At 40.0% G+C, this 26,772-nt stretch overlaps 1 protein-coding gene across 1 annotated transcript in view; it reads left to right on the forward strand.

The window, feature by feature from the left end:
- The window catches only part of FER1L6 (fer-1 like family member 6), a 149,070-nt gene that overhangs the window by 102,967 nt on the left and 19,331 nt on the right, over positions 1 to 26,772 (forward strand). Inside the window, exons 30-38 of the mRNA XM_006157540.1 lie at positions 534 to 659; positions 3,444 to 3,571; positions 9,505 to 9,675; positions 14,260 to 14,420; positions 17,197 to 17,339; positions 19,612 to 19,700; positions 20,145 to 20,243; positions 24,663 to 24,904; positions 26,568 to 26,731. Of these exons, the coding sequence (XP_006157602.1) occupies positions 534 to 659; positions 3,444 to 3,571; positions 9,505 to 9,675; positions 14,260 to 14,420; positions 17,197 to 17,339; positions 19,612 to 19,700; positions 20,145 to 20,243; positions 24,663 to 24,904; positions 26,568 to 26,731 (1,323 nt within the window). The remainder of the gene's footprint in view (positions 1 to 533; positions 660 to 3,443; positions 3,572 to 9,504; positions 9,676 to 14,259; positions 14,421 to 17,196; positions 17,340 to 19,611; positions 19,701 to 20,144; positions 20,244 to 24,662; positions 24,905 to 26,567; positions 26,732 to 26,772) is intronic.

Genomic DNA, 26,772 nt, shown 5'->3' on the forward strand with positions numbered 1-26,772 from the left:
CCCGCCTCCCGCCGCCGCCTTGGCGCGGGGCGCGGGGGTAGCATATTCTTGAAACCTACTATGTGCCAGGCTTTTATGTGCAGGGTGGTAGGCTGGAAATAGCTTGAGTATTGCATTTGGCAGTCTGGATTTAAATCCTAATTATAAAACTCACCAGCATATGATCTGGAACACACTTCACCTCCCTGAGCCTTGGTTGTTGCACTGGGGACTAAGAATACAGCCATTGGGATTGGGTGAGACAGTGAAGAAAGCATAATGCACACAGCACACTACAGAGGGAAGGGCACTTGTGTCCCATCTGCTTATCCTCATAACCGTCCTGTGAGGAGGGGGTTCATGCACCAACACCAACTCCCTGTGGTACCATGAAGGGGCTGAGAGGCAGGTATGTTAATGAGATCTGTCTGAGGACATTGTGAATGAAAGGGCTGCACCATCCCAGGCCCTGCTGATTCCCAGGCCGTGCAGTCTGTGATTTTAGCGGGATGTCTGGCCATCTCGTTTCAATGGGTTGTGCTTTGTGGTTCCAGGGTTCCTTCTGCATATACAAAAGCCCTGAAGATTCTAGCTGTGAGGACACCGGGCAGCTGAGAATCCAGCAAGGGATTCCACCCAACCACCCTGTCAAAGTCCTGATCAGGGTGTACATCGTCGCGGTGAGCCAACCTTGTTTACTCTGAGGGGTTATCAGTCTGTTCACGCTGCCATAAGATGATACCACGGAAGGGTGCTCAGACAGCAGACATGTATTCTCTCACTCCCCAGATGTGGGAAGTCCATGATGAAGGTGCCGTCAGGGCAGGTTTCAGGGAGGCGTCTCTTGCTAGACTTTAGCTGGCCGCCTTCTTGCTGGGTCCTCACAGAGATTTTCATCTGTGTGCATGCAGAGCAGAGAGAAGCCTTTGGTGCCTCTTCATCTTATACAGATTCCAGCCTTATTGGATTAGGTCCCACCCTTAATACTTCATTTAACTTTAATTACCTCCTGACCTCTAATAGCGTTACGTGAAAGGTTATGGACTCAACATACAGATTTGGGGGCAGGAAGTGCATAATTCAGTCTACAACATAGTATATAGCTTCGTCAGTAACACGGACATTTCCTAGCGTCTAGCGTCCCTCTCAGGGAGAATAATATACTCCAGGGCATATAGGTCAGCTCTGGGTAGGTGTATCTGTTCTCTGTGGTTGCCTGCTGGCAAGAGAGGAAACCAAACAAGAACGGGGCATTAAATCAGAATGTCTGGAGACAGAACTGAAGCTCACAACAGGACAGTTAGTGGGAAGGCCCAGGGAGAATGGGGCAGCTGCTGCTATGAAATCCCTCACCCACAGCTTTGCTTCTACACTGTGGTCAGAAATTTCATTCTGAATGTATTCCCAAGAAAAATATTATTTCTCTAGGCTTCCTCCTTTCCGATAATGAGAGCACAAAAGTTAATTATAAAACTTTTGACTTGATTGCCAGGAAGCCTGGAGCCAAATCTGACACCCAATAAAAGCAACTGTATGAACTCTCACAGCTCATGGATTTGTTTTCATCTCTTGACCTTGGACTTGACTTTCACAATCACATTTGATGGTGGTAGTCTTACTTAACGTTAACTCTTTGCTTGCAGGCCCTGCAGTGCCTACATCCTTTTCAAAATATATAAATGAAGCATAAAATAAAAATGAATTATTCTTTAATGCTAACAAAGAACTAAATGCTTCCATTATGTAGTTCTCAGATTTCCTTCATCACCCCAGGCATCATCACTACAATCTTTACATGCCCAGGATGTTGTGATAAAATGAACAATTTCTGCTTTCAAGAGAGTCACAGACTAGTTAGAAGGATTAGAAGTACTTTTAAGGAATCACTGGCAATGCTGGAGGTCTACATTAAACACAAACCCACAGGACAGTTTTGACTAGCTTTTTCAAAATTTCATTCAGGAGATCATTTATGTCTTGGGAGATAATTAATATGAATTCCTTAGAAAGAGAACATATGTTCAAATAAATTCAAGAAATAGTGCATATAGAATTCATTTTCTTTCTCCAACTCCTGAGATTCATAAATCTCATTAGCACATTCAAAGCTCAGAGCATTCCAGAAGCAAACATTCTGTTTAATTATTGAATCTTGAACAGCCTTTTCTAAACGTATTGCCACAAACCTTATGTGTGTGTATATATATATATATATATATATGTATATCAGTACATATACTTTTTTTTATCATACAGAAAATTCTACAGAATTAAGGTTTTAGGGCATACAGTTTAGAGAATTCAGAAACAGAGGGCAGGATTTCTATGGTCTACAGAGATTAGAGAAGGGTTTTCCCTCTTATTCACTTATTCATTCAGCAAATATCTATTCATGTGTCTAGTCCTGTCTAGACAAAGGCTTGGGATGTCCATCAGGTTCCTTCCCAGGAACTGGCATGCAGCAGGGAGGACTTGGGCTGGGACTTAAGCATAGGAGGGACTCGAACACTGTCAGAAGGTGGCAGTCCTGGTCACAGGGAGTAGAATGAACTCACTCTCATTATGGACAGTCAGTGCTTCTCCTTGGCATCTCAAGGAGTAATGGTATGTGTGGTTTGCTCTTTTTACTAATATTTGATTCATTAACTAATGAATTAATTTTAGAACATTTTAATTTAATAAAACACTAGGCCCAACTGTTATGGTTCAGGCAGTAGGAGTGCCGCTGGGCAATGGCGGAGCCATATGGGTACACCTGAAACATGTGAGCATGTCCGTGGGTCCACCTCGGATCCTAGTCGGCTTTAGGGCTTTCATCACCACAGAGTTTCTGTCTTTGTGGTACCATTCTGACCAGCCTCCTACTTTGACATTTACTTAGAAGGTATTTGCTTGAAAAATAAACATGAAAACCAAAAAGGAAAAAACAAATTGCTTATGCTTACTTAAGGCCAAACTTGTCTGGAATCAGGCCTTACTCCCATAAACAGATGATTGTTCAAATGGCTGGTGCTAAATGCAAGACTGACAGGTCATAGATTCAGGGACCATTAATTTGGGGGGAGGAGCTTTCCAGAATTAATTTCTTGATTTTACAGATGGATCTTAGAGAGATGACATTACTTGTCCAAGATCACATGACTGCTTAGAAACAGAACTCAAACTCAAAATCATGCCTTGTGCCCCCACCTGATCTCATAACTCCGTGCCAAGAGCTGCTCTCCACTGGGGAAGTGACTTAAGAGACAGTTGAGCTTGGGCAAAACCCAGTTTTACTTTTAACAACAAAATAGAGATGCTAACACAGTGGTTTTTAACCTTGGCTGCTCACTAGAAACATCTACAGAGCTTCTCAAAATTCATTAAATCAGAATGTCTGGAGACAGAAACGAGCACCCAGATGATCTCAGGGTGCAGCCAAAATGGAGAACCATGAGACCAAGGAATTGTTTTTTCCTCCCCAGGCATTTAATCTTAGCCCAGCTGATCCAGATGGCAAATCAGATCCCTACATTGTGCTCAAGCTTGGCAAGACGGAAATCAAAGATCGGGACAAATACATTCCCAAACAATTGAACCCAGTATTTGGAAGGTCAGTGGCCATCTGGGCTGTCCTGCATTGTCCTTTCTGCTGCTGCATTTCTGTGGGGATTGATGCGTGTATCCATGTGTGTAGTGGGTAAAATGGTGGCAGGAGGTTAAATGCTAACTTCCGCTCTTGATAACAAACAACCAAACCTATATTCATGGACAAGAGTTGAATCCTTTCCAGGTGTCTTACAGACATTGGGTGGTGTGTGATGGCCTTCATACCCATGGTTTTTTCATAATCCTTTCCTAGATCTTAGATTTAAGAGGCACCCTGAAGGATAATTGGATTTACAGTCTTGCTTTTGGTCAGAGAGAGTTCTCTGTTACAAACAAAGTCACAAAGGTTCAGAAAGGTTAAGAAACTTACTGAAGTTCACACAGTTCATAATTGGAGAAGGACCCAGACATTTGGTCTTCGATCTCCAACTAATGGGATTTTTTTCTGTTGTCGTTTTGCTGCTCATTTGAGGTAAACTCTCAGGTCTAAAAGCTGAACTGCATCTTCCTACACAATGCTAAAACCTATTGCATCTGTACATAGTAGGTGAGTTATGCATTCTCCAGTTATGACAGCCCTACAACCCACATTTATCTTATAATAGAGCATGTCACACATTGGTGACTTTGGATCAAGGCAACCTGGGTTTCACTCTTTCACATACAAACTGTATGACCTTGTACTAATGATCCTAGTGTTCTGCACTAAGGCAGCAATAATGACGCCTGACTCAGACTCCTTCCAAGGTGAAGTACATAAAGCCCCCAGCACAGTGCCTATTCTAGCACACAGTAGGTACCCAAAACACCTGAGCTTCCTTCCCTTCCCTTTTAGAAATCATTTTAATGGTGGAAACATCATAAGTATCATCATTTTGGCAATAAATACATCTCATGTGTACTTAATTTCTGTTTTTTTCCTGAGCATGGGATGAAATCTCCATCAGGCTCATTTAAATTCATTTACACATTTGTGATCACTGTGGACCCTCTGACATTTCATCAGCATCAGCCTTGTACATTTTATTGCTCCTGAGGAAATGAGGCAATAAATGATGAGAATGATTAAAAGACAGTGCCAAGGAAACTTACCCTTGCTTCTCTGATCCCAAGATGACCTTTGTTTTTACCTGTCATTTATGTAACCAGCTCTTGAGTTTGTCAAGTGCTTGGCAGTCACTTTTTTTCTTTTTCTTTTTTTCTTTTTTTTTCTTTTTTTTTTTTTTTTGAGAGTTTTGCTATAGGGCACGTGTTGGAGATACAGAGAAGAGAGAGTGTGTGTGAGAAATAACCACTGTGAGGATGGCCATACCACAATCCTTCTCCTCTGTTTTCCTCTCTGAGTTTTGGGCACACACACACAAATGCACCTGGCATGAGTTTCAAGCCACCGAGTTTAGGATTCAAAGCACGGTTGACCATGTGGGAGTCCAACACCTTAACCACTATACCATCTGCTAGCCCCAGCAGCCACTTTTTCACTAACTAATTTCATCACAATGCCATGAATTAGACTGGCTTTATTGCCTCCATTATATGGCATGACAAACAGAGAGGTATAGAATAGTCCTTGCTGCCTCTGACATTGTGGAGCCTCTTCCAGAAGTGGATGCTTTATTGGATGTGTATTTCATTGTCACTGGGGACAAGCATTGCTAGTTCACTCTCAGCGTTCCAGCAGGGAGAGCAACTCTTATGCCTAAGACATGAGGTCTGGGGACTCCCCCCTCACAATCTCCCTGCCCCACTATTCCTGTGAGGATGTCACAGCCTCCACCCCTGGGGTCCTGGCACTTGGCCCTGCTTTACTTTTCTTCATAGTTTCTGACATAGATTCACATTAATATATGTTTCTTGGTCACCTCTCATCTCTGCATTAGAGTAAGATCTGTTTAAGTTGCAACTTGGTCTAGTCTAGCTGATGTCACACTCCGCAGTATCTGGGACAGAGCCTGACACGTGGTGAGCAGGTATTCAGTAAGTACTCATAGAATGAATAAATGAATGGACAGAACTCCAGCCAGTTGTTAGTGGGACTGAACAGGATCCTGTCACTGCATCATCCCGAGGTGGTACCTGTCTGCAGGTTCTGTCAGTTCCTCACAGCTCTGGTTTCCCAGAATTGTCTCCACAGTCTTGATACTTAACCATAAGGAAAAATATGTCACCTGCTGGCCCCCAGAGCACTCTTAAAACCCTGGCCCTAACTCTGAGAGTTTAGCTATTATTTATCTATTTCCTTATATGTCCTCCCTACTGGAAGGAAATTATTTTACTTATTTTGAAAACTACTGTAACTGACACATAGTGACGTGTCATAAATAGCAGGTGAGTGAATAAATGAATGGATAAATGAGCAAAGGAACAATGAGGCATCTTTTCTCTGAAGCACAGAGGCTCTGCATGCATTCAACAATCTCAGTTCTGGCCTGTCTCATGATGTACTGTATCTTCTCAAATCATCACTGCATCTAGCGAGAGTGTCTCGTTGACACACAGGTTTGTATAATCCTAGTTTTTCTCTGGGTATCGGGCAGTCCAACTGCAGTGCGCTATTTCTGAATGAAGCTCCAGTTAAAATGCGAAGGAGGTTAGCATGTGTGCACAGACTGGGAAGATGGACCAGAGTGACTAGGTGCTCTGCCATGGTTGCTAGGTTGGTTAAGCACTTACTAAGTCCTTTTTTAGCAGCCATGGTAATGGCAAAGGTCATGGGTAGATGGCTGGAGGCTTCCTTGTGAGATGCTTCTCAACTATCAATTACAGTTTAGAATTCAAATCTTGGAGCTCAGGGAGGCAATACCATGCCTTCAGATGGAAGACACATGGATTTCTTCCCTGCACGGACATACTGCTGGCCTGCTAGCACTGCCTCAATCAGATATAATCACTGGAGCTATAGAGCATCTCTGCCTGACTCTTCGGGGAGAGTTAGTTGGCTCTGGGCCATTCTGTGATTGCAGTGTCTGCCGCATTGCAGAGCAGGTATCAGGATAAAGTGGGCCCAACCATGAGGGCAGCACCCCAGACAGGACCAAGGACATGCAGGGAAATAATGAGCCCTCATTCTCTTTCCTCACCCCAGCCCACCCTATCCCAGAGCAGCCAGAGTCTGGAATAGCTAGAGAGTCACTGGTGTGTTCTTTTTTTAAATCAATCTATTTATTTTACATACTTTCACTGAACATCACCACAGCACATGAACATCAGCATGCACTGGAAAACCGCATACAAAATGTGGTTCCCAGCCAGGATACCCTATAAAGTGGCTTAATCATACATGTTATTGTCAACAAATAATTTTCCATTTCTTGTTTCTTATATGTATGTATGTGTGTGTGTGTGTGTGTGTGTGTGTATATATAATTTTCCCCCTATTTCTCACCCTTTGCCATTTTCCATCCTCCTCCCACCCTGTCTCTGGTATCTGCAGTTGCTTTCTATTCCTTTATTTTTTCCCACATTGTATTGATTCACAAAATATCTTAATTAATCTAAATACTATCAATAGTAAGTTCAGCTGATATATACATATCTGTGAACAAAAGTCATGACTTTAGTCATGAAACGCTGTGAATAGAAAGAGTATACCATAAAAGCACATAGCTGAGGCTATATGGCTTACTGTGGTCATTAAATAAGTATTTTTAAATACATTTTTTAATTTCAAGAAAGGCCATTTTAACTTTAATAAATCAAAATTTAAAAATGTTAAGGGAACTTTGCTTAATACTTAAAGCCAGGTAACAGGTGAGGATTCAGTTCAAATAGTAGATACATGGACCTGTCCACAACTCAAGAGAAGACGAAACTCCTTAACACGGGGAAACAAAGCATAGAAGGTCAGTCATATTTTAGTCAAAAGGCATAAGATTCTATTTCATCAGTTGAAACTCATGTACTTTATCTTCTGTTGTGATCCGATCTTTCTGTTTAAATACCAGTGTGTTCTTGGTTTTGTTTTCAGAAAGACATTTCCCTGAAATGAAAAATTTCACTCAATATTTAATTCCAAAGTACTTGCTCTAATGTAGGAACTCAGTATCAAGGATAATCCATTGTCACATTGACACTGGGCATTGGTGTGGTGCCATGGAAAGAGGCCCTAACTCAGAGTTAGGAGATGGGCATTTATCCCACATTGGCCTGATTTATTATTGTGGGCAGGTCACTCATGTTCTCTAGATTTCTGTTTTCTTATCTTTAGCATGAAGGGATTGGATATGTTGATTTCTGAGACGCCCCCTTAGAGTTCAAAGAAACATATATTAAGTGTGTACTTTCCACTGTCCAAGTGGAGGCTCCAGCAATGCGGAGATAGAAAAGGCAGGTCCCATTTCCCAAGGAGTCAGAGTCTTGTAGAAACAGCACTCTAGTTCTGCAATTTTAAGGTTCAACATTTTTTTATCCCCAAAGGGGTTTTCATTTAAAATAAATCCAGCTGGTATTCTTCGATGAAGCAACAATGGAGGGGAAGAGAATGGCAATGTATTGGACATCAGTTGGATGCCTGAAAGTGAAATGTGTGTTTTATTTTTTTTAAGACAGATTTTTGTTGGGACCAGCAGTTAGCATAATGGCTACGTCGCTGGACTCCCATGTAGTCAACCGCGGTTCGAGTCCCGGACCCGATGGCTTAAACTCACGCCAGGCGCATGTGCGTGCGTGCTCAAGATCCCGAGAAGACAATGGAGGAGAAAGGGTTGTGGCATGACCATCTCCCCTGGGGGAGTGATTTCTCGCTTTCTGTCTCTTTCTCTCACTCTGTCTTTCTGCTGGTGAGCGCACGTGCCCTATAGCAAAAACATCTCTCTAAAAAAAAAAAAAAAAAGACAGATTTTTGTTATAGGGCACATGCACTCTCCAGAGAGACAAAGAGACAGAAAGTGAGAAATCACCCTCCAGAGGGATGGTCATGCCTCAATTCCTTCTCCTCCATTCTCTTCTTGAGATTTCGGACATGCACACACATGTGCCTGGGGTGAGTTTTAAGCCTTCGGGTCTGGGACTCAAACCGCAGTAAATTCCATGGGAGTCAAATGACATAACCATTATGCCATGTGCTGGTCCTGAAATGTGTGTTTTATATAAACAATATTTAATTTAATCACCATGCTAAATTATAAAGAAAATATAAGACAATGGAGGAGAAATGGTTGTGGCATGACCATCTCCCCTGGGGGAGTGATTTCTCGCTTTCTGTCTCTTTCTCTCACTCTGTCTTTCTGCTGGTGAGCGCACGTGCCCTATAGCAAAAACATCTCTCTAAAAAAAAAAAAAAAAGACAGATTTTTGTTATAGGGCACATGCACTCTCCAGAGAGACAAAGAGACAGAAAGTGAGAAATCACCCTCCAGAGGGATGGTCATGCCTCAATTCCTTCTCCTCCATTCTCTTCTTGAGATTTCGGACATGCACACACATGTGCCTGGGGTGAGTTTTAAGCCTTCGGGTCTGGGACTCAAACCGCAGTAAATTCCATGGGAGTCAAATGACATAACCATTATGCCATGTGCTGGTCCTGAAATGTGTGTTTTATATAAACAATATTTAATTTAATCACCATGCTAAATTATAAAGAAAATATAATTACTCGCCTTTACACATGAGGCTGAGAGGAGTTAAATCATTTTTCCAATGTTTTATAAGCTGGAGGCTGCAGAGTTTTTATTATAATTGGAAATCAGTCCTGTTGGAGACCAAAACCCCATGTGGAAGACTGCAAGATATGGGCCATGAAAGGGGAGATTATTAGTTACTGGAAATTATAAAGAAATTACAAATAGATTGTACATTAAGTGAGAAATTAAGCCAACAAATCTGCAGTAAGTACTGTCTGAGTTACTGAGCATTTAGAGGATTCATACCAACAGCAGGTTGGCTACAAGTGAAACTGGAGAAAGTTCCCTGTGCCACCAAACATTGTTGATTCCACAGGTCATTTGAGATCCAAGCCACATTCCCAAAGGAATCCCTGCTCTCTGTCCTGATCTATGACCATGACATGATTGGCACAGACGACCTCATTGGTGAGACCAAGATCGACCTGGAGAATCGCTTCTACAGCAAACACCGAGCCATCTGTGGCTTGCAGAGCCAGTATGAAATGTGAGTTCTTTCCCCATGGAGACACTGTTGATGGTTTGGGTCTGTAGTCATCAACACTCTGGGCTCTGTGTCTCAGTTGTCCCTCTCTGGAAAGGCCTGGTCAGGCTCAGCTTTAATACCTCAGATGGGCTCCATAGCATCAGGGTTGTTATGTACCCACAAAAGTTATTGGGACAGGGGAGACAGTTCTGATTTAGAACCGCGGGCAGCTTCAAGACTCAAGAGCTAAACTGTGTGTGTTGACCAGCCGTGCTCACTGGGTAGGAGTCTTCAGTGGGAAATGAAGCTGGAAGAATGATTACAGTAATACAAAGGCCAACATCCCAGCTAGTTATAACTAACAGTCATGTGTGCTTTTGATAACCAAGCACTTTACATGGAGTATCTCATTCAGTTTTCTCAAAATTCCATTGAGGTGTTATCTCCATATTACATATGAAAGAAAAATAAACTCAGCTCTTACTCTTTACAAAGATTTTGATAAAATTCAGAGATTTTGAATTCTGCTTAATTTTAAAATATAGACTATAAGCTCTTTTGTTAAAGTATGTTGTGTCTGATAACTTTAAGTTTTAAAATTTGCATTTCTGTATTTCTTTTTAAAATTCTTCTTATTATTATCATTATTTATACATTTAATTGCTATACATCATTTAGATTGTAAAGAGACTTTACCCAGCATTATATACACCTCAGTCTAGCCCAGTTGAGAATACTATACATATCCTCATCAACAGATAATAAACCATATCTGTGTCTCACAAATGTCTTACCCCTCTATTTTTCCCCAAAATTTCTTTTCACTTTCCCTTCCATACTCTCTTTCCGCTTTGTTTCTAGTGTTCATAACAATTTTTAATGCTTTTATGTCTTCCAGCCTTTCAGTCTCTACCATGGAGTGCAGTCAGTCTATTTTAAGTGGAGGCATATATTTTTCTCTTTCATAGCCTGACTTGCTTCACCCAGCGACAAAACTTCCATATTCATCTACTTTATATCAAATTCCAGGGCCTTGTTGTTTTTTTATGGCTGAGTAGTATTCCATGGAGTATATGTGCCACAGTCTTTCAATCCACTTACCCATTTGTGGACATTAGGGATGCTTCCATGTCTGAGTAATCGAGAATAATGCTGCAGTGAGTATAGATGAGCAAGTGCTTTTCCAACTGAGAGTTCTCCTGTCCTTTGAGTAGATACCCAAGAGTGGAATTGCTGGATCATATTGTAGTTCTATTTGAAGGTCTTGGAGGAACCTCCATAATGTTCTCCATGGTGGCTGGACCAATTTACATTCCCACCAACAGTGTCTTCTACTTTCAAAATTTGATCTTCTGGATGGTCTAACCTGCTTTTAATACTTTTGAGGGAGGTTTTAATTTCCTATATTATAGCCTTCGTATCTAACAGCTCTGTTTGATTCTTTTTTATGGTGTCCAAATCTTCTCTTATATTGTGGAAGGACTTCCTCACCTTTTGGAGCTCAAAGTCTCTTTTCTCTTGCATCTGATAGAGTTTTGTTACCATAAATATTCTAAATTCTTTCTCTGACATTGCAGTAATATCCTCTAATATTTCCCTACTTGGAGACAAGTTACAGTGTTCCCTGGCTGGAGATGTGTTACTTGATTCTCTCATCCCTGAGGCTCTTCTCTGATTTTTAGACATTTGGTACTGTATTCACTTCTGCCTAGCTTGTTGGAGAAGCATTCTGTGACTGTGAGCTTAAAAATTTGGTACTATTTTCTCCCTTCTACTGTGTCCTTCAATGCGGGAAAAACAGGAGGAGTTGTGCGATTGAATTTTAAAGGGGAATTTCACTATTTTTGCAACAACTGCAGTGAGGTGCAAAGAATTCTCTAAAACTCACAAACTTCAGATGTTTAGCTACTGTGCACCTAGTCATCTCTAGGCAGTGCGTAAGGGCTAAGCAGTAAAACAGGAAAGTAAGGTAAAAGAAAAAGAAAGTAAGAAATAGAAATAGGAAGAAAAGGCAAAGAAAAAAGAAGGAAAGTGCTACGAGAAAAAGAGGAAAAAGTTAGAAATCACGTCACAGAAAATGAAATTGGGTAAAATATGGAAAACTGTGCGGTGTGAAGGTTGGACACAGGCAGAGGTGGCAGTGCCCAGACACCCAGGAGTGGAATTGCTGGATCACCTAGGACACTTTCTTCCTAGGTGAGGGAAGAAGAGACAAATTAACAAGAGAAAGGCATGAACAGGGCAGAAAGCAGTTTCTTTTTAAAGAGAAAATAAAGTTAGAAGGAACAGAGAAGAGCAAGAGGGAGACACTTGCGTACCTGATTTGCACTGGTGTCTGGAGTTGGGGGGAGGTGGCCCTGGGGGAGGGGGGTGTCTTTTCAGCCATGAAGCTGAACCCAGAGGCCTGACACAGGTGGAGTGGAGGTGCCTGGATGCTTTCTGTCCTGACTAGCACTGGGATCTCAAGGGATGTCTGATATCTTAAGAAAAAAATACTCTTCGAAGTTTCAGCCGGCAAAATGTAAAATCATTTACTAGAGTTTCATGATATAATTAAATAATTTTTTCTTAATATAAAATAATGCATATTCATTGTAGAAAATTTTGGAAATACATAAAGTACAAAATAATGCTTGAGTTATTCTACCGAAAGACAATTTATGTAGAAATTCTTGGATATTTCCTTCCAGTATTTTTTCTATGCTATATTCCCCCGAAGCTGAGCTCATAATATCCATGCAGTTTTATAATTTATGTGGTACACTTCCTTTTATAGCCTAAGCATTTTGGTCATTTAATATTTTTACAGCAATTATTTTACTAGGTCTATAATATTTAATTATATTCATTTATAACAAAAAATGGTAAACCACATTACTCTGCTATAGTGTAGATTTCAATTATTTGTACAAATAAAAACTGGATTACATGGCCATAAAAAAATGATATAACCAATTTACCTTCCTGAAAGACGGGGCATTTATATTACTCTTTATTCTAGTATAAACATTGTGGTTAAGAGATTTTCAAAGAAAAGCCATCATACACCTCTCTGATTATTCACTCAGCTTTCACCCACCAACTCCATTAAAAGTAGATTGAGAGGATTTACAAAGCTCCCCCAATGTTTCACAAACAGGAAGTTGCAGATTTAAAAGCAAGAGTGGGAATCAGTCCTCTCTGAGACCAAAATCCCCAGTGAATGAGTGCAAGGAATATATGGCTCCTGAAAAATACATAGTTTAAGAACAGTTAAACCTAGAGATACATAAATGTCTTAGACTCTCTTCCAAGGCTGGGTACCTGCATCCTCCATGGCATGATTGCCTTTCTGGCCTGCTCTGCAGGTTCCGTTTAGGGTCTCCCGAAACTCTATAAACCTCCTGGGGTTTTACATGTCTCTCCAAGCCCCTTAAAGGATCCATTCAAAGAGTGATCAGCTGTCCTCACTCTGAAATGAGGGAAGGAAGCCACAGGTACATCCTTTATTCAGAAGAACTTCCAATGGTGGCCCCACTAGGAAGCAGAGTAGTTTAGTCAGGAGAATTGCAATCTTTATTCACTGAAAAGCTTTTACAGTAAGACAAGAGTGCTGGTGTCAAGGGGACTCTATGTGTCACTCTGGAACTGATATGGATGGCCTCTTCCAGAGCCTCCTATCTCTGGCACAATGTAAGAAAACTACTGAACAGCATTGTCCTATAGCCACGTTTTGATTTATTTAAATACTGAAACAAGTGAATTCCAGTGAGCCCAGTGTCTCATTGAGCAGAGATAGCCAAGCTTATCTTTGTCATGGCTCTCTGGGAGCACTTCAGTAAGTTAATAATTTTTAAACAAATAGCTAGTTTGGGGGGTTGGGGAGAAAGAGTTGGGAAGATTTAGAAACTTACCGTTGCAAAACTCAGTGATTACAGAAACATCATATCAAGGCTTTATGCCTGTGAAATGAGTCTATAACATGATTGTTTTATGGGGAAGGAGAAGAGAAAAAAGCAGCAGAAAATCGAAGGGATGAGTTAGGCTTTCCTATTAGAAGTTAGAGCAGCCTAATGTCTATTCTACTAAAAACTAAGCAAAACTTATCTGCAAAGAAATCGATAAACACAGAAAGCAGATCGGTGATTGCTGAAGGTTCTGGAGAGAGGGAAAGAAGAATAATTATTTTATGGGCACAGGGTATTTTTTGGGGGTGGCAAATATTTTGGAGGGACAAGGTAGGTGTGGTAGAAGCACATCATTGTGGAGGTATTAAATGACACTTAACTGATCAACTTTAACATGGTTAATTTATGTTCTGTGAATGTCATTTCAATCTTCTCTTTTAAACAAAAGTACATTAGTAAAAACCGAAACTCTCTGCAAAGGATTTTTATGTCAAGCTACTCACAAGTCCAGTCTTATCCACAAGCTATACATAGGCAAAGGCCTCTGCTCAGAAAAGAGAGAAAACCGAAAATTCAGTTCAAATATCTAGAATGGCAAGTATATCTGAAGGGAACTTCACAGATGATACTTGGACAGCCCTTTCAATAGAGACCACAAAATGTGCCCTCCCTGTAGAAAGCCAGGCCTCACGCTCTCTGTCGTTCCTCCACTTTTCAGAGAAGGCTACAATGCCTGGAGAGACACATCCAAACCCACGGAAATCCTCACCAAACTCTGCAAAGACAACAAGCTAGATGGGCCCTACTTTCGCCCTGGAAAAATACAGATCGGAAATCAGGTCTTTTCTGGAAAAACTGCCTTCACTGAAGAGGACACTGGTAACTCTCTGCAAAGTATTCTACTAATATTGCTCTTCTTATGAAAAGCCTGATTCTATTGATATGTGTGGCTAAAACCGAGTGAGTCATTCGATTATAAAAGTAATGTATGCTCACAGTAAAAAATACAGAAAAGTAAGGAGGAAATGAAAGTCACCTATAGTCCTAAAAGTCAGAGATCACCATGCTGCATACTGAGATATTTCTTTGCAGTCTTTGTGTGAGGGGAGAAAGAGTTGGGAAGATTTAGAAACTTACCGTTGCAAAACTCAGTGATTACAGAAACATCATATCAAGGCTTTATGCCTGTGAAATGAGTCTATAACATGATTGTTTTATGGGGAAGGAGAAGAGAAAAAAGCAGCAGAAAATCGAAGGGATGAGTTAGGCTTTCCTATTAGAAGTTAGAGCAGCCTAATGTCTATTCTACTAAAAACTAAGCAAAACTTATCTGCAAAGAAATCGATAAACACAGAAAGCAGATCGGTGATTGCTGAAGGTTCTGGAGAGAGGGAAAGAAGAATAATTATTTTATGGGCACAGGGTATTTTTTGGGGGTGGCAAATATTTTGGAGGGACAAGGTAGGTGTGGTAGAAGCACATCATTGTGGAGGTATTAAATGACACTTAACTGATCAACTTTAACATGGTTAATTTATGTTCTGTGAATGTCATTTCAATCTTCTCTTTTAAACAAAAGTACATTAGTAAAAACCGAAACTCTCTGCAAAGGATTTTTATGTCAAGCTACTCACAAGTCCAGTCTTATCCACAAGCTATACATAGGCAAAGGCCTCTGCTCAGAAAAGAGAGAAAACCGAAAATTCAGTTCAAATATCTAGAATGGCAAGTATATCTGAAGGGAACTTCACAGATGATACTTGGACAGCCCTTTCAATAGAGACCACAAAATGTGCCCTCCCTGTAGAAAGCCAGGCCTCACGCTCTCTGTCGTTCCTCCACTTTTCAGAGAAGGCTACAATGCCTGGAGAGACACATCCAAACCCACGGAAATCCTCACCAAACTCTGCAAAGACAACAAGCTAGATGGGCCCTACTTTCGCCCTGGAAAAATACAGATCGGAAATCAGGTCTTTTCTGGAAAAACTGCCTTCACTGAAGAGGACACTGGTAACTCTCTGCAAAGTATTCTACTAATATTGCTCTTCTTATGAAAAGCCTGATTCTATTGATATGTGTGGCTAAAACCGAGTGAGTCATTCGATTATAAAAGTAATGTATGCTCACAGTAAAAAATACAGAAAAGTAAGGAGGAAATGAAAGTCACCTATAGTCCTAAAAGTCAGAGATCACCATGCTGCATACTGAGATATTTCTTTGCAGTCTTTGTGTGAGTGTGTGTGTGTGTGTTTGTGTGTATGTGTGGTATGTTACATTTTTAAAGAATTGTAAATGTGCTATATGTACAGTTTTGTACCTTGTTTTTTTTTCTATTTCTAATAGATTACGATGATTCTCCTCTGCTCTTTGAGCTGATTACTGATAAAATTCCATTTTTTGACTGTGCCATTTATTTACATCATGCTCATTTTTATAGTGACAATTAATGCTACAACAAACTTCCTTATACTTCCTTAGCACACTTCTGGTACTTTTACAGAATAGAACATAGAAGCACAATTGTTTTTTTCTAGAAGGTAGGCAATAGCCCTAAAATACAGAAATAATTGGAAAAAATCAAATTTATATCAATAACTCTCCTATTTTAACACCAAGAGCTACATTTTCTACGTGAACATCACAGGGCCTACCACAAAGATCTGAGAAAGGGCTCCATAAATGTCAGAGGGAGAACAGAGTCCCCTTCACTTAATGATACAAAACTACTTTTGTACTTTCTGCTGTGTAAAAATTCCCTACGTACGGCTCAGTATTTTGATGCAAAGTCCAAGCGGAGATTTGGTATATAACATATTGATGCTATGTTGGCCTCCGCTACTTTGATATCAGAATTTCTTTTACCATGTCATTTTGGTCCCTAGAACCAATTGCAAGCATTTACATGCAAAATTATTTATATTTAGACATGATGATGAGTTTCTGTAGCCTTTTTTTTAAATAGCCTATTTCAACTTTCCATATTTGATAGTTTCAGTATCAAATTCAGCTATTCTAAACAGGTTATTCAATACTTCTAAAAAGTTTATTCTTGCAACACTTTTTGTCTTATTTTTGTAAGTATTATTTCCACCAGTAGTTTTTTTTTTTTTCTTTTTATCATAAATTACCTTCTCTGTAGAATGACAAATCAGAGAATTTTCCTGTGGGCAGATGTTGGGAGGATAGCAATAATAAGACAAGAGACATCAGCATTGGACCAGTTTCACCACCTTGCTTAAGTCCTCACTGTATTCCAACACCATTTCTCACCATGTTGTTAGCAAACAGTTTCAAATCTCAAGAAAACCACACCTTCTCTAGTACCTCAAAGCCCAGCTTATGACTCAGATTCTAAGATGACTCTGATTTAGGGGATATGTGGAGACTCCTCCTCTACAACTTTGACTACTGAGTTCACGTCACTCTGTCTCACTTCCCTCTCTCTAAACTGTCTCTTTCCCCTCCCCATCTCTTTCTATCCTTTCATTTTCATTTTCCTCTCTTGCTGTCATCTCTTTGCCCCCTCCCCTGCTCCTTGGTGTATTTAAATAAACTTTTAAGGGAACTATTTAAATATGCATCAGATAGCCCATCACTGCCTCCTTATAGGAGAGTACATCTGACAAGTCTCTTTCCTTATCTGTCTTCCCTACAGATAAGACTGTGGAATCTTATGAGCACTTGGCCCTCAAGGTCTTACACTCTTGGGAGGATATGCCAGAAGTTGGATGTAAGCTAGTTCCTGAGCATATAGAAACCCGATCGCTGTACCACAAGGATAAGCCAGGAATGGAGCAGGTAATGACCAAGACAAGTCTGGCTCTAGTCAGAGAGTTTATCCCCAAGACATGTGAATTTGTCTCTAAATGCTAATCTGGTGTGGCCTAGAGTAATTATTTCATCCAGGGACAATTTTTATACCCCCCACTGCCTGGGATATTTACCAATGTCTGAAAAGATTTTTTGTTGTCATAGGTGAGTAGGGGTACTACTAGCATCTAGTAGGTAGAAGCCAGGGTTGCTGCTAAATTAAACTTATACCAGAAAGCCCCCCTCCCACACACACACACACACACACACACACACACCCCATATTAAACACGCCCACCAAAGAATTATCCAGTTTAAAGTGTCAATAATGCTGAAGTTGAAAAACCCTGCCCTGGAGTCAATACTTTTACTTAATAAAAAATACTTAATCCTTTACATGATTTGAGTTATCAAACTCCTTTAGGAGAATTCTGACATTAAAGAAACTTCAAAACCCATGTAACATGACCAAGATCCTACCTAAAATTTGTATGTAACCACACAGATTAGCAACTCACACATACACAGACACACAAACCCAATTTTTTCAGAAAAATCAATAGAAGGTGGCTTACTTGTAAGAACTGTCAAGAAGCTGTGTGAAAACAGTCACTTAAGACCTGGGTGAGGAATCAGAAGGAAAAGAACTTAAACTTTGTCAAGAACATTTCATGTATTTGGTCTTTTACACAAATTATCTATTCATCATGACCACAGAATTGTTGATCCAAACTTGGGTTATTTTGAGAGTAAACAAAGGCAATATTCGTAATTAGCAGACCCCAATTTTTTCTAGACAAACAGCAATATGGAGTCGCCTACTCTTGCTCCAGTCTCATAATGGGGTTATTATGATCCTCATTTTAAGGATGAGGAAACGGAAGTTCAGAGAGTTTAATTAACTTGCTCAAAGTTACTCAGCTACTAAATAGTTGAGATATGATTTAAAATTCAGGACATTTGAGCCCATAACCCATGCTCTGTCCACAACCCCAGTTGGCCCCTGTCCCAGCTCTGGATTCATTCACTGTGAACTTGGACACAGTACTTGAACTCATTTGTTATAGGTCAGGAACACTCACTCTGCTATCCCAGTGGTGTTGGGGTGTAGACCTAGTGATAGCATGTGTGGAGGAAGACTTCAAGAAAGTAAGCAAACCATTATCAGCCATTGAAGCTTATGACTGCTTTCTGAAATCCACCAAATATCTGAAATCTTTTGATGCCTGAGATCCTTTGTGTTTCCTGTCAGATGTGGGGTTTTGATTAGGCTGAATGTTAATATATCTTTAGAGAGTGAATCATCCCACTTTTCCCTAGGATTGTAATCTTTCACCAAGTTGGGTTTTTTCTTCCCAAATGCTAAATCTTTGCTTATGTTATCCTTCTCCTGAAAGGTCTTTTTTTTTTTTTCTTAACCAATTTTCTTCCCTCATCCACATGTTCTTCACACTCTAGAAAAAGTCCCACCTCCTTTTTATAAAAGCTCTTCTTATTGTATCAGCCTTCATTGAACACATCCTTCTTGTTTGAGCTAATAGAATATTTAAAATGTGTGCAACAGGTCAAGTATCAGGTCTTCTCCCTTCTCCTCTTAAAATCCTTGCAACAGGATGTAGCTCACTCAAGGCAATGGATAGCAGGGCCTGTTCTGCCACTGGTAAACCACAGAATTTCAGATAATTTTCTTCTGACTTCCTAAGCCTTAGTTTCTTTATGTGTAAAACAGAAACATGGGTAGGAGGAATACTAACAGAGCTAATGGATGTTAAAATACATTGAAAAAACTGAGGCATACTCCTATCAGATAGTATTGCCATCTTTTTAATCTTTAGGAATTTGTAGAAAGAGAAGGGTTTCTAGAGTCAACAGAGAAGGGCTGAATCTAGACTCTTGCTTCCTATCATCTATGTAAACATGACCAAGATGTTTCCCCATCTGCCAAATGGGAATTACATGGGTATATTTCAGGAATTCATGAGGTAACACATGTCGAGTGCATAGAACTCTTTCTAGCACATAGTAGGTGACTAATAAAGGTTTATTTCCTTTTCCCCTGATTTTACACATTGACTAATTCCTAATTAAAATGTAAGTTCTGTCATTATCAGCAAATATGCTACACACGTAAAAAAGGACCAAGCTATAACTAATATTCATTTTTTTAGTAAAGGGATATTGTAATACTATAAATGGTTAATTATCCATACCTTCTCTTATACCCTGCTGGAGTTAAAGGTGATATTCTTTTCTTAACAAGGGTCGCTTACAGATGTGGGTGGACATGTTTCCTATGGACATGCCTCAGCCTGGACCTCCTGTTGACATTTCACCAAGGCAACCCAAAGGGTAAGTAACCTGTACCTCACCATTGGGGTAGAGACCTTGGTAGCAGACTAAAGGATCATGGCATTTATCTGATATCAGAGAGGTCACCTAATACTGTACATCACTTTCTACTGTGCCAATTATGGGAGGGGATGAAGGGTGGCAATGATGATAGTGATGGGGGTTGAAATGGTGGTTCTTGTCTTATGGTATGGGCTTCTGAGTTCCAAATTTCTCATTTGAAAAATGCTGTAAACAGCAAAAAGATATATTCAAAATGATTCATGTCCTTGGTCTCCAGCTGGGATACTTGGTTCTGATAGAACCAAGACCTTGAGTGCTGGTATTTCTGAACTTGGCAAACTTACGGAAGCTTATAGGTTTAGAACAAAACCAGGCTCTCATAGACACTAGTTGATTCAACTTTCAAGACTGCCAACCTAATGCTGCCTTCTCTTACCCCAGGTATGAATTGAGGGTGACTATCTGGAACACAGAAGATGTCATTTTAGAAGACGAGAATATCTTTACAGGACAAAAATCAAGTGATATTTATGTTAAAGGGTAAGGACATTAACAAACTCCATCCTCCCTTCCCTTTTCCTCCTTACCTCTTTAAATGTTAACCAAGTATATGCCTCATGGAAGATACCCACATCCACACCTCACAAAAAGAGCCCATATTATTCACTGTGTTAGATAAGTCCCTTTCATTGTCAAATAGTTCTCTCATTTGATCATTGTGCTAAGAATTATCTTATGGAAATATTTTTATTGAGGATATTTTATTATATAAACATGTTTGAGTTAAATATAGGATAACTAAACTTTTTGAGTGACTTTCAGAATATATATTTTTTCTTATTTTTTTGCATTCAATCACTGTATATTTTTATAACATTGAAAATGAAGTTTCTCAGCATGAATGTACTGTATGTTAGTTCAGTCAAAGCAATCATCACACACAGTGTTATCAACAGATAATTTTCTTTGTTTTGGTTCATTGAATGTATTGCTTCTTTTTTTTCCCACCTTGATTATATATCTACTTTTAAACTAAAGGGAATAGAAAGATGTTATGCTACTAATGAAAGAGTAAGTGTTGAAAAGATTGTAAGGCTAACGCAAAAGCTAAAATTTAGCTAGTGCTACTGATCAAAAAGATAGAAACCTGGGGTCCACAGAGCATTTGACCTCTTTCTTATCTTTTTGCCCTGCTTCCTTTTAGCCCATAGTCAGAGAAGGAAATGATATAGAAGAGAATCAGAAACAAACATGATTTAAATCTGTACCTTAAACTAAAACTCATCTCAGAAGTAATAAATCCATTCCAGCCTCATACTGATAGCCCTTTGCCTCCCCTAAATAAGAAACAGCCTGTCTTTGAAATATGCATTTGATAGTCAAACATATTCAATAGCTCAAAATTTAAATTTTTTTCAAGGTAAGAGTATGGGAGTGAGTTAGATTAGTATGAAGAAGGAGCAATGGAAGTAGCATGACCTCAAATAAGATTTTTTTAAAAACCAAAATTAAGACGCTCTGAAATTGCTTTTTATCACCATTTCAGGAAAGAGTAATGTGTCCTATAAAGAGATATTTTACCATGTTTCAGAATATGGAAGGATTCTGGAAGAGTTCAGGTTGAGTCTTCCAGACCCTCGTCCATTTAAATCTCTTGAAAGGGATATTTATATTTATTCTTTCCACCTCTTCTCTTACCACTTCCCTCCAAACTCCAATCTGGCTTTTTCAGAATTTCATGAAGGTCATCTCATTAAGATGCCAGGGAGTTTCATATTGTTAAATATAATGGTCCTTTTTGTTTTTTGTTTATTTAATTGGTCCTCAACTTATTGCCCTCTAAGGTGCATTTGACATAGGTAGTCAATTGACCTTTTGAGGCATTTTCTTGCACTCACTCCTATAGAAGCACGCTCTTCTAGTTTTTTTCCTACCTGTCACTTCCCAATGACCTTTGAAAGCTCATTGTCCTTCATCTAGCAGGTAAGTAGCCTATGGCTCTATCCCAGATGCTCTTCTCATCTCACAAGATTTGGTCGCTCCGCCATTTCCTTTAATGTTTCACTCACATAGGGATTTAAATAACTAGTGACTTCCATTGTCATCTTTTAATCTCCATTCTTGACTACTTTTGTTCCATATGTGTGTATCTATATACTTGGATTTTTCAAAAATAACACCTCAATCTCAGCAAGTTTAAAATCTAAACTGTTTCTATTCTAGGGCTCCTTATCACAATGACTGGCACCATGATCCATTGAGTATTGGGAACACCAAACCTATTGCACCTTCTTCACCCTTGAGTCCTCCTTTCTAACATGCCATCAAAGTTTGTTCATTATACCGTCCAAATAGCTGTCAGCACTGTTCATAATCTCTGTTTTTACCAGACCACCACCTTAGCATTTTCTTTCATCTTCTCTTGCTGGAATCTGAAACACCATTTTAATTGGTGTTTCAAATTTACCCGTTCCTTTCTGTAATTTGTTATATTTTCAAAACACAGTCTAATTATGCTGATCCTGTGTTTAAAACACTTAAATGATAACCCATTTTCTCCAAAGACTTAAATCCCTAATATGCCCTAAAATATCCCATATAGCTATCATTTGCCTATCTCTTCAACCTCATCTCAGACTATACTCACCTTTGATCTGTGCTTTCTAGTATAACTGACCTTTTCTTTTCTTTCTTTCTTTTTTTTTTTTTTTGAGAGGATTTTTGCTATGGGGTGCATGCACTCGCCAGACAGACAGAGACAGACAGAGAGATAGAAAGCAAGAAATCAGTCCCCATAGGGGGTGGCCATGCCACAATCCCTTCTCCTCCATTGTCCTCTTGGGATCTTGGGCACGCACACACACACAGCCGGCGTGAGTTTAAGCCACCGGGTCCGGGACTCGAGCTGCGGTCGACTATGTGGGAGTCCAGCGACATAGCCATTACGCTAACTGCTGGTCCCATCTTTAATTTCTCAGAAAGCATCATTAGCTCTTCTTCCATAGTGCCATTGTACACCTCTCTCTGGTGATTTCAGCCAGCCCATTCATAGCACTCTAGCTCTTTCCCCCATGGATAGCTTCTGTTTACTCCTCAGCTCTCCCCAGCATCTAGCTTACTCTTTGCCTCATGATACAGTATTGGTTGAGGGAGCACCATCTTTAACTATATAATTGGGTCCCTACCTAGAATGGTACCACTTCTCTATGAAGAGAAGGGTCTTTGCTCTCTTTTTCCCTTCCCTAGGGAAGAGGGATGTCTGTTTCGGAAAGCGGGTAGTATGTTATTATTGAGTAGTTTGAATTAAAGGTACTTATTTTTAAAATTAATTAATTCACCATGAGTAAAGTACCAGGAGAAAACAGATTGATTGTGATTTACATTATGCTGGGGATGGAGGTGGAAGACCACGTAATAATAAGAAAGAATATTACAGGTAATTTGGAATACCCAGAACATAAACTTTGCAGTTGTTATCTCATATAATCCCTTAGAACAACCTTATAAGTTAGATACTATAATCGCTTCCATTTTACAAATGAAAAAAAGGCACAGAGAGATTACGTCACTTATCTTTGGCTACACAGTTAATAAGTGGAAAAGCCAGAGTTGGAACCAAGATGAGTAAGGCAGCCGTCTTATCCTGCATGTCACACTGATCTAGGCCTGTTGGGGTTTTGAGGCCCAGAACCAGAAAGGAGAAGGCCAATTACAGGCTTGACAGCACAGATCTTAACTAGCCTAATTTTAGAGCCCTCAATTCAGTGGTTAGTTTTGTTCTAACGCTCAGTTACAGAGGCAGCACCACTTACAATGAGGGCTCCCAGGGTGACAAGGATTCATATTACAATTTCATCTCATATTTTCTAAAGTTTCCATCTTGATTACACAGGGCTTCAGATCTACCCAAGCAATTGAAGCCAATTCCCCAATCTGCCTTGGAATGAATATTGTTTCAGACCCTTTGATCCCTATCTTCCTCTTTCTAATAAAAATGGAAACTTCCATCAAAATCTGACCATATAATTATTTTATTTTATTTTATTTTGAAATTTTAAGGTCAGTTTAGTAAGTTCAATGATGAAAGCTATCAGGAGGATATTCTTCTGAAAAATTAGTTTTTCTTAGGAAAAAAGGAAAATCAAAACCTTCTCCACATAGCCACATGTGAGGGTCCAGTGCCCTTAACTACCATGCCACCTGCCAGCCCCCATCAGGGTATTTTTCACTGGATGCAAATTCAAGAGTAGTCTGGACAGTTTTGTCACTTTCTCCAGCCTCAGATGTCACAGTAATGGTGAAGCTATGTGGATTTTCTGATAACACTTAGCAGGACCTTGTCAAGTGAAGCACTACTGAAAGAGAATGTGGTATCAGGAGAGTCCATTTATATTTGGGAAGACTAGTTGTTAGCTTTGAAGGAGTCGGGGTAGATGGACTTCAGAGCCTCCAGCTTGTTTCCCTGCTCCTTGCTCTCATTTGTCATTGTGGTCCTCACTGCTGCCCATGGACTGCCCAGGCACCTGGTGGTTAGCTAGAGCTGAGACCACTGCCACGCTGAGAAGGCTGGTGATGGCCAGGTGGGTGCAGAGTCCCTAGCTGGGAGGCCCAGAACCCAAAGTCTGTATAATTATACTGTGTATAATAATTTTAAAACTATGTTCTTGGGACCAGCAGGTGGCATGGTGGTTAAGGTGCTGGACACTCCCACATGGCTGACCACGGTTTGAGTCCTGGACCTGGTGGTTTACTTTCTCACTTTCCTCTCTCTCTCTCTCTCTGTGTCTCTCTCTGGTTAAATTAAAATGAAGGAATGAATGAATAAATAAATAGATAAATCTTAAAAAAAAAAAAACAACTATGATCTGTGCCCACATTGAAACTAGTGAAATCAACACTTGACTGATGACTGAATAATGTACTCTGAGTGTTTAAATTTTTAAAAAAATCTTTATGCAGGTGGATAAAGGGTTTGGAAGATGACAAGCAGGAGACAGATGTGCATTACAACTCCCTGACCGGAGAAGGGAACTTCAACTGGCGCTTCCTGTTTCCATTTCGGTATCTCCCAGCTGAGAAGCAAATGGTCATTACCAAGAGGGAGAACATCCTTTCCTTAGAGAAGATGGAGTGTAAGACTCCAGCTGTGTTGGTGCTCCAGGTTTGGGATTTTGAAAGGCTGTCCTCAGATGATTTCTTGGGTAAGCCAGTGACATCCGTAAGCATTTCTTGGTGTTAAAGGTTTTGTCCCAACTTTTGGAGACTTTGATCTGATGGAGTTACAAGGATAATAATTTCAGTGCTATTTTTAATGGAAAAAAATTGAAAGCAGTCCAAATAGCCATTGATAGGGGATTTGCTAAATAAGTTATGGCGCAGCCACATGGTGGACCACTCCATATTCAGACTTAAGTTGAACTTTGCTTTCTTTCTAAGAAGTCATTAAACTTTGAGATCATTTGTGGGTCCACTCTGCCTTAGTTTTCCTCAGTTATAAAATGGGAATAGTAATATCACATACTTCAGAGAGGGTGGAGCAGTAAATGTAATAATACAATTAAAGAATAAACTATAGTGCCTCACACATAGCAAACATCAAAAAAAAATGATAACTCTGCAGCCATTCAAATGTTGGGATATTTAATGAGTAGGAAAGCTGTATAGGATTCATTTAAAGGAAAAGTGTGGAAAAATCCCATTTCTGAAAGACATGTGTTTATATGTATAAGAGAAAGAGTCATAGACAGGCAGGGAGAGATAAAATAAGGCTAAGCACTGATACATAGAGCAATGGCCAATTTTTTGAGGATGGAATTATGGAAAACTTTTCTTAAAGAATTAGTTAATTCATTTTATTTATTTATTATTATTATTTTAATTTTATCAGAGAGAGATAGCGAGAGGGAAAGTGAGAAAGCAAGCTGCCAGGTCTGGGACTCAAACCACAGTTGGTCCTGTGAGAGTCCAGTGGCTTAGCCATCAGCTTAGCCAACCTGCCAGCCTCCAGAAGAGTTTTGTTCTCATTTTTCCTTTTCTTAATGTACATATTCTAGATTTTCCATAACTAGAAAATGTTGCTTTATAATAAGCAAAGATTGTTAAAGAAAGAGATATATAGAACTCTCTCATGGCAATATCTTACTCTGCCTTGTATGCGCTCACTGGAAAAGCACTTTTGAGAACCCACTAAGGTAAAATAAGTAACAAAGAAAGAAGACTTACTGCCTGACCTGGAGGAGTTTAATGAACTCGCAGAGGGAGATAAGAGCTATCATAGGATAATCACTGCTGATATCGGGAAAAGCTAAAGCATATGACCCAGACCCAAGGAGCTGAGCTCTGAGAAGGTGCCCATCAGCAGAGATCCCTGAAACTGAGACTTGAAAGCTAAGTGACGTAGCTCTGTCCTTGTCTTCTACCTGCTACCACATTATTAACCTTTTGATGATGTCACATGTGCTTGGTCATATTTGCTCCTGACATTAGCATGCACTTGTGATCCAATTAGTACTTATTGGATGACTAGTGAGTGGACTGGATGACTAGTGAATGGACTGGCAGATGAAGATGGTGATCAAAAAGCTCTTCCATACTCTTTTAAAGCTTATTTTTTTCTTGGGAGCCAAAGGGAGAGAGGAGGGCATCCCCCTAAAGGACCTCATGCCACAATTACCCCCGCCCCCGTCTCAGTCAGCCTAGATTACTGGCCTTGTACACAGGCCCAGAGTGCTCAGGGCGGTCCAGGGATGCAAACCCAGGACTTCCCCATGTGGTCCAGTTATGATACTGCTATGCCACCGCCTGGCCATCTCTTCCATCATTTTCAGAAAACCCTTCTATAACCGTATGGTCATCTCTCCACAGGCTCCCTGGAAATGAACCTCAATAGTTTTCCTCGAGCAGCCAAATCTGCCAAAGCTTGTGAACTTACCAAGTTTGAAAATGCAAGTGAGGAGAACAAGATCTCTATATTCCAGCAGAAGCGTGTGCGTGGCTGGTGGCCATTTGCTAAAAGCAAAGAACTCACCGTAAGTGACAGTTGTGGGGTGCGGGCGAAGTACCATCAAGG

This window comes from Tupaia chinensis, unplaced genomic scaffold (genome assembly GCF_000334495.1).
Source record: "Tupaia chinensis unplaced genomic scaffold, TupChi_1.0 Scaffold000545_1, whole genome shotgun sequence".
Taxonomy (NCBI): Eukaryota; Metazoa; Chordata; class Mammalia; order Scandentia; family Tupaiidae; genus Tupaia; species Tupaia belangeri.